The following is an 8,891-nucleotide window of genomic DNA, read 5'->3' as shown; positions in this document are numbered from 1 at the left end:
AAATGAGTTAATTCTCAAAAGAAGAGAGACTGGTGCTTTAAAAAGTCAGAATATAAATTAGGTGGGACTAGAATGGATGTAAATAAAGCATTGCTATTCTTCAGACACTATTTTGTATCAAACAATGCAGTTTTACCCTCTAATTGTTCTGGGAACAAATGTAGAATTTCCAAGACTTCACCCTGTTATCACAAAGGCAAATTCACAGTGAGGTTTTGAAAAAAACAAATGCCACTTTATTCGGTGAGCGGGAAAAATAGAAATAATTTATTATCTGTGTGAATAGGTACAGAGACTCCAGATTCTTTTCCCTAATGGTTCATTCTGGGGACCTATGTTTCAGTTAATCCTGGTCCCGAGGACACAAACTCCATCAACAGTTAACCCTGGCCCCAGCACCACTCCTGACAGATGGGCCATTAGGACAACATGGGAAGTAGAAAAGGGCCTTTACTACATAGCTCAACCTCGCCTCCAAGAAAAAAATAGATAGGATTATTAACACACAAGGCTGCACCCCCAGGCTGAAGGTGTACAAGTGGAGAAAATTCAGCCGCTCATTACCATCCGGACAAGTTCTGAAAAGGAAACAAAAAGCAAGTTACTTTAAGACCGAGACGAAAAAGATGTTTAACCTGCTGTTTAGCACAAGAAATAAGAAACGCCTTTGAAGTTATTTCTGTCCAAAATTGAACATTATAGCTCTTCATTAATTTAAACATCCAATATAAAGGAATCACAACATTTCTGTGAAACAGCAAGTCAACAAGCACACAGAACCTTGCAAAAGGGGGCAGGGGCTCCTGTATTAGCAGATGGGGACTAAAGATTCCCTAAACCCAAGGCCCCCCCCCCCCAACCCCCATATCACCTACACATTGGAATAAGCCATTAATTATTGGCTGAACCAAAAATCTGAGAATTCAGCCAAATTCATTTGTCTCAAATATCTGGCCATGAAGTGACCAGATCCTAGTGAATAGGTGGGCTGCATTCTTCTAAGTGGTTGTCACTGTGTAGGTGACCTGTAGATTTTAAAAAAGGTCCACCCCCCCCCCCCCCCCTTCCCCATCCCTTATTTACTCAGTGGCTATTGTGGATGTAATTTTCATCTAATGCCTTGGAGGATTCTAAGCATGTCGTTCAACAGGCTTACAAAAAACAGAAACAGGAAGTATGGTGGAGAGATTTTAGAGCTTGAGCACCTGTAACTATAAACTAAAGTCAGTTTTAGTGGTTCTTTACGCTAAAATTTACAGATTGTTTAACTAACCTCCCATATGCCTTGTATATCCGACAATGTACCAAGAAGAATAAGGACTATATCTTCTACATACTAATGGAACGATCACATCATCCCCATAACCAATAGGAGCCCCTCTCCCAGATCAACAATCTAGCAAAATCTAACAGATGTCATGTAATCTACAGCAAACCGAGCAAGGATTGGAAGGCAAAAGGTATTTAGCTAAAGCATCAAAAGATTTCTATTATCTACTAAAAGGTTGAATGCAATCAGCAGATTGCAAATGGCAAGAAAGCAAGAGGTTTCTGAACTGCACAACAGCCACATTACACACACAAATCTAGTCTCACATCTACATGTAGTAGGTTCATGTTACACAAAGGGTTTAAATAGGACAGAAGCAGTGTACTGAAATAGCTCCACCATTGTATGTATGGAGGCAGTTTATCAATGCCATTAAATCAACTTGCACCACAGAGACATAGGAATCTTTGTTAATGAATTGTCAAACTCTTCAAATAGTTTCACATGCATATTTGGGATAAGACTACAGACCCAATATTGTTTCAATTAAATGGCTTCCTCCTTCTAATGGCATTGGATCAAGTGGTGCAATTTTGGATTTTAACAAATGTATCCACTTTTATTTTTAGAGTTTATATCAAATCAATCTAATTGTGAGCAGTATCAAGCCTCAGTGTTCTATTCGATCTACAACTCACAGCAAATAAGAGACAACACACATACAGTCACTTCAGCACAAGCAGTTGGCTTCCTGCAAAGAAGGCTCATTGGCAGAGTGTCAAGATGCCGCTATGACACCTTAGTTTCGTTAGAGGCGCTAACTATTACAATGCAGCTCTGGCAGAGCAGAGAGCATGCAGAGACATGCCAAGGCAACCAAGAGATTCAAGGAGGTTCAAAGAGAGGGAAAAGTTGAAAAATGACAAACTTAGACCAGGACGAAGGAACCAGCATACCCAGGGGGTGTGGTCACGCAGACATGATGTGCCTGACAAAGTCTGTGGGAAGGAAGATTTGTCAGAGACTCTGGTTAACCCCAAACATATGGAACCCAGACCCAAAACGTCAAGAGGACTACTTAAAATACTACTCTGAAATAGATAGGTGCCAAAAGTTGAACTAAACACCAGTTACATTTGAGCATGCAAGATATTTCATATGTCCTATACTCCCACCAGCCCTCCCCTAGAGGTCAAGTGATGGGAGGAATGACCTTGGTTCCAGTGTGCTGGAATAACTGCACTGGACTGTTCTGCAAATGTGTATACCTCCAACACAAAGACACACTGAAGCATAATAAAAAGGCACCGTCTTAATCATAACAAACAAGAATTATTAAATACTAAAAACAGATCAAATTTACAGAGAAGTGATGAATCTTATACAAGGACTGAAGAAGAAACCACCCTCTCACCTTCATAATTAATGCAGCCATTTGCATCTTCGTGACCAGACACCAACATTTCCACCTCATCCTCTTGCATCTTTTCTCCTGAAAAACCATAAAGGATTTTGATTGATGGAAATGTATATTATTTGAGTTCAGCAATTCCCAACCAGGACACATTTGTGTCACCAGGTGTGCCCCAACATCCAGGTTGGGAACCACAGTCTTAGCGATAGCATTTTTTCCCCAATGCACCACATGAAAGACCTAGGGGTTGATTTATTAAACCTTCTACAATTGAAGTTGAGGTGCTACCATAGCAACCAATCGGATCCTAGTCATCATTTATCCAGTATATTCAGGATAGTTAGAATCCAATTGGTTATTTATGTTTTTTTAAAAAAGTAATCTTTAAATTAAAACTATTGTATAATATAATTTATATCCGACACTTGTAAAGTACCAGAATTGGGAGAGCAAAAACGTTAATTCTGACTATTTGGATTTTCTTAGCATGTGTATTAGATTTGGATTAAAAATAAATAAAAAAAATTATTGGACATTAATTTTAACCAAGCCCACCTTTCAGATACAAATGTACATTACAGAGTCTTAAATACAAGATGAAGCTGTCCCTTGCTCAGATAGCAGTGCAGCAGAAGGCACAGCTTCATTAAGAGCTGCTCAGGACACAAGAGCATTTTACAATGCTCACTACAAACTCACTGTTCTGTAAGATAATATCCATTATGTTCCACAGATATACATCAAAACGTATGAGAAAGTGTCGGACAGAAAGGAGTTCCGGTTCCCAAATCTCCAATTACCTAGAGTAACAAGAACGTGACGTATCTCTGCCCCCATCACAGTGCCATTGCCTTCCTTGTCAAACACCCTCAGGCCCTCTACAAAGTCTTCCTGTGTGCCCTGATCCTTGTTCTTAGCAATGGTTTGCAACATGGGAAGGAACTGATCGAAGCCAAGCATCTTGGTGTTCACCTCTGTATACGAGTAAATAGAGCCATTACTTCACAGAAGAGAAAAAAAACAAAACAAAAACAAAAGCCCTCCTCCAAAACAGCACTGTATTGCTAACATTAGGACAAGTAACTAGTCAGCCAAGCAATGTGTGCTAGCTTTGTATTATAACTTAAGGGATATTTGCAAAGACTTATCATTTATTCATATGGAGCCCCATAATGTCACTTAGTGAATTGAAAGACTGAATATTGTCCGTTGTGAAGGCAATATGTTTAATTTCAGGGTTCAAAGCAACACACATATGGTGATATTCTACACATAGATTGGCCAGATGATCTCACACACCTTCAGATTTTGGATTTCCCAAGACTTTAAGAACCTCAGCATTTGTGGGGTTCTGTCCCAGAGCTCGCATGACATCCCCACACTGGTTGAAGAAGATTTTGCCATCACCGGTGCGATCGAAGAGCGAAAAACATTCTTTGTAATCTGGTATGATACACATTAGGATTTGCACATGTGGTTAGGAGATTCAAAACAGATTTCATAGCGATGAATGCATCTTCAAGAGCACAAGAGAACAGCTTGCTCCACTTAACATAAATGGTAGATATCACAGCTTTACAGCTGCTATCCCGCTCCCAGAGATATTTATCAATTTTATATGAAAATGTCCCCACTGTGTACACTAGAAAAATTATCCTGATCATCATGTGTGTTGATCTGAGTATATAACTACACAGGTAAGGCAATTCAAATCAATATAAGCATTTCAGAAGGATCAGACTACCAGGTTATTGATCAAATGTACAATATCAAGGAAAAAGTTATAGGTCAGCTTCATTTGCCACTAGGTTATGATGGTGTTAAGAGTTAACCAATACTAAAATGACCACAATACTAACAGAAGTAAGCAGCAGTTTCTAGCGATAGGGGAGTACCCAATATGGAAGTAGGGAAAGACTTAAAAGGGATGGTCCATCTTCAGATTTCTCTCATTTATTGGCTTGTTGCACAATAGTATGTACTGTTACTAAATAAAATTGATATTTCCTAGATTATATCTGTTTTCCCACAATGTATTTAGATAAGACAATATGGTTCCCTTCTGTTGACCTCAGCTTTGTTGTGCTTAATTCACTGTATCCACATACAGAGGCTACAAAAACTACATTACAGTATAAAAACAAGGCAGAGGTGCACAGAAGGAAGAGAGTGGAAAAAAAAATAAGATAACCCCCAAAAGACTATTAAGAGTTGTAGAAGGACATGTACAAGTCAATAAATTAAAGTTAACTACTTGGGACTTTTGGAAAAATAAAATAAAAAAATGTGTTCAAGTTTCAGGAGTGTAGCAGTACTAAAGAGATTGGATGTGGATTAGATCTTGACCATTGCACTTTACACCGTGCGTTCGTACGTTCAGTCACACACTGGCCTCCTGTTATTGTTCTCTGCTGTCAGTTGAAGCATGCACTATCTTGCAGAGAGGCGATTGTCAAGCATCTTAACCTGTGCTGGTAACTTTTACATACACTAAGTATTAGAAATAGTTATAATTTTTAGTCAGTTTGTGCTTTAAAAGATGTTTATGAAATCACATTTTGCAGAATATTGGCGACAATACAAATGTATGCAATTATAATTGCAGATAAGAGTATATTTGCAGGCAAGTAACAGAGCAGTGGATGAACAAGTATCAAAGTAGACATTGTAGTATGTTGTAAACTATGCTATATCTTGCAGCACTTAAAATCTGACAATTATACAGTTCAGAAGGTACATTCCCTGAACACTTATTGGGATATTGAGGAGGGACTGTCTGGAAACGAAAACAAAGCCTAAACAAAGATGGGGACATACATGAAATCACGCACAGCTCTGTTACAATATAAAAAGATAATTTGGACAATAAATATGGAGGTACGCTCTGTCCTATGACCCTGCACGGAATGTTTTGCATGCAACTGTTATTCTCCTGTAAACGACTTAAGTCGCTAGTAGCAGAGATATTATTACACAGGTTTTCAGCCTAAGTCTGCCTGCTAGGCTATCACTTCCTTCCTGTGGCACTCCCTGGACCCAGCCCCTCCTGCCGAATTCCAAGAGGGGAGCTGAACTCATCCTACAAGACTCTCAGCCCAGGCAGCCTTCTTAGCAGTAGATTGTCAGTGTAGTTCACTCCCCACCTTTATTACCACTATAACTCAGACCATATATGCTAGTGATAAGGAAACTACAGATGGGAGGAGGGACAGTAAGGATCTCTCAGGCATATTCCAAATAGGAATGCAGGGACCCAACTCCCATTCTCCTAATCTAAAGACTCCTCCTTTTATGACAGTACATTACTAACAAGCTCAGAATGAGGCTTTGTTACCATATAAGGCATCCAGGGAAACAGCCTGGCAGCCATTTTAATGCAGAGGAAGGGAGGGTTGGATTGTATCAAGAGAAGGCGGCTGAGAGAAGCATGAAATTGCAAACACACATCGGCACATCAGACCTGTGCAATCTCTGACACTAGACTGCCTTATAAGGCTAATGTCATTGCATCACAGTAATATCTTGTATGGAGATTAACAGTAACCCCCTTGATGGTTTAGGAGACAAAGTATCACATGCAAAATAGATTTGCCCATTAAACACACTGTATACAAGTGTACCAATTACTACAACTCCATTCACAGACAAAATGCATCAAAAACCATCTTGTGACAAGTGCAATACAAACATATCCACCTGATATAGTCATTAGAGCTATTTAACAAAATTGTGCTGTACTAATGTTCAGCAATTGTCATCTTGGTTGAGGATTTATGAAGGTGACTTCTCAAGTGTCAGCCTAGACAATCACAAAGTCTGATGAGAAATGTATTGTCATCAGACACCATTACAGAAAATCATCGGTTAAGTGTGCCATCAATGTATTGGTGAATGCACTGAAATTAAATTTAAAAAGCTGAGCAAATAAAAAAGGGATGCAGGAGAGAAAGAAGCAGTTATATTAGTAGTTTATTTTGCATTTGAGAATAGGAGGGCAAATGGGGTAACCTGTCAAAACACACACCAGTCAGGCACTTACCCTCTAGCTGTTGTGTGGCAAATTCAATCTGGTGACCAGAAAGGAGAGAGAGACAGACAGGAATGAAAGTGATGGTAAGTGTTGGGGGAAGAAGGATGGTGGTAAATGTTGGGCCATGAAAGTGCTTATGGGGGGTAAAGGAGTGAGGAGAAAAAGCAGCCAAAGCTCCCCTGATAATGACCAACCACCGATTGTAATCAAACTCCGTAAGTGCCGCACTTTCATCAAACAGTAACATTAACGTTCACTTACCGGAGATCTGGTCTTCTGAGAAGTCACACTGTTCAATGCAAGACAAGCAAAAATGTATCATCAGACAGTGCAACGTGACACCACATCCACACCCCGAAATAGTACAGCCGGGCGCTGAGCCCGAGGGTCATTCCCTGCACTAGGTAACGTCTACTTGTACTGTGCCCTGTGCAGAGGTGAGTACACCCTGCACCGCACTAACCTATGTTACTCCCATCACCAGCACACTGGTCATTATGCTGAAACCCTACCAACTACAACTTGTACACTGCTTAATTCCCCGGCCCAGTACAGATCATCACAGAAAGCCTACGGAGCCGGTGGCAGCCCCTCCTCACCATGTCTGCTGCTTGTGTCTCTTCCGGAATGTGAGCTTCAGTTAGAACTCTGAGAGCTTTCTAGCTCTGGGAACGTCACAGCCCCGGAATAACCACTCCCCAATGAGCAAGTCTCTGACGCAACCTAATGCAGCGAAGGAGAAGGTCTAGTTTCATCGCTTGTTGTGCCATCTAGTGCTTGTGCGCTGGTACTGCAGGAAGATTGGGCGGTATCTTCCATACAGATTACTACACTGGAGAACCTGTGACACCCCCCAGCTGCTGTAGGACTACATGTCTCCAGGTATACTAGCAGGGCTTGGTGTGACACAACAACTGGAGAACCACAAGCTTCCCAACACTCAATGGGGGACATTTATAATAGCTGTAAGACAGTAAAGAACTAAAGGTGGTGTTTATCATATCAGCCAATCAGATTCTGACTTTTTGTATACAGATTGAACATTTTTAAAGCACATGTGTAACTAACTGCTATAGGTAACATCATTTTTCTTTATAGCTAGTCATTGAATAGCTTGAAAAACAAACAAACAATACATTTTGTATAAATATACGTAAAATGTACATTAGTGAATTAAGTTGACACTTTATTTTGTGTTGTGTTGTCTTTTTATGAATGAACACACTACTCCAGGTGGTTGGAGTGGTAGCCCAGAGCTGCTTCACTCATGCCTGGCTGTGCTGGTATGTTCTTGCAAGAGATGAGATCCAGGTATCAACCATACGTTTTCTGCCTTGCAAAGTCACATAGTCCCAACATGTCACTAAGTTTGGGACTAAGGTACAAGTGGTCACAAGTTTAAAAAAAAATAAAAGCCACACTAGCTAAGTATACCTTTAGTACAAGGATTGCTTTAAACAATGCTACTTCCTGCAGAGTTTAGTAGGATTGGCAAAGTAAGTGATATATTCATGACAGTACCAAAAGTGACAGTGGCAGACCGTGATTCCCCGGAGTTGTACACTATGGGGTATGTGTTGACACATGAGCCCAGCATCACAGATTGGAAATTTGGGGCAAAATAGGCCACACCGAAATATGCCCAAACAATACCATATTGGCATGGCCACACCCTCTTCCTTAGCCTTTCTCATCCCTTTTGGGAGTTAAACACCAGATATGAGTAATGTGTGTCCATTAAGGTCGTTTTTCAGGCTTTTGAAAAATAGGGCAATGTGCAGCCATTTTGAAGGTTGGATGGCGGCGTTAATTTATTTTAGAGTAAACAGCTGTTAATATTACTGATTAGTGTGCTCACTCTCCTTCCTCAGTGCGGCCCTTTGTCTTCTTGGAGGACCGCATCTGCAGCTCTCCAACCTTCCAGAGTCGCCCATCACTGTCCTAAATAATTACACCATGCAGTTTCCTGAATTTACAGCTTCTGCAGGAATCAATGCAGATTCGGCTGAGTGTTTTGGAATGTATTTTTAAAAAAAATTCCTGATCAATTCATGCAGCATATGGTCACACAAATCACTTTGAAACAATAGACACCCATTAATCTACAACAATATAAAAATGTTGGGGGATACAGTGTAAACTTAAAAAAATGTTGTAATAAAGCGACAATATATGAT

General features: G+C 40.2%; 1 protein-coding gene across 3 annotated transcripts; it reads right to left on the bottom strand.

The window, feature by feature from the left end:
* Window positions 1-213: 213 nt before the first annotated feature.
* MYL6 (myosin light chain 6) lies at window positions 214-7,425 on the bottom strand. 3 transcript variants are annotated; one of them, XM_075199575.1, is made up of 7 exons: window positions 7,314-7,425; window positions 6,976-7,003; window positions 3,984-4,127; window positions 3,485-3,658; window positions 2,685-2,762; window positions 2,199-2,268; window positions 214-578 (listed from the first exon to the last, which is right to left on the bottom strand). In XM_075199575.1, the coding sequence occupies exons 1-6, from the start codon at window positions 7,314-7,316 to the stop codon at window positions 2,240-2,242; spliced, it is 456 nt and encodes a 151-aa protein (XP_075055676.1). In that variant the 5' UTR covers window positions 7,317-7,425; the 3' UTR covers window positions 214-578; window positions 2,199-2,239. The 3 variants fall into 3 exon arrangements, with proteins under 3 accessions (XP_075055676.1, XP_075055675.1, XP_075055673.1); XM_075199574.1 differs by having other exon boundaries at window positions 2,227-2,268; XM_075199572.1 differs by lacking the exon at window positions 2,199-2,268.
* Between the last annotated feature and the right edge of the window lie 1,466 nt (window positions 7,426-8,891).

Source organism: Mixophyes fleayi, chromosome 2 (genome assembly GCF_038048845.1).
Source record: "Mixophyes fleayi isolate aMixFle1 chromosome 2, aMixFle1.hap1, whole genome shotgun sequence".
In the NCBI taxonomy this organism is placed as follows: domain Eukaryota; kingdom Metazoa; phylum Chordata; class Amphibia; order Anura; family Limnodynastidae; genus Mixophyes; species Mixophyes fleayi.
Note: the sequence above shows the minus strand (reverse complement) of the source record. Positions and strands in the feature narration are given on the sequence as shown.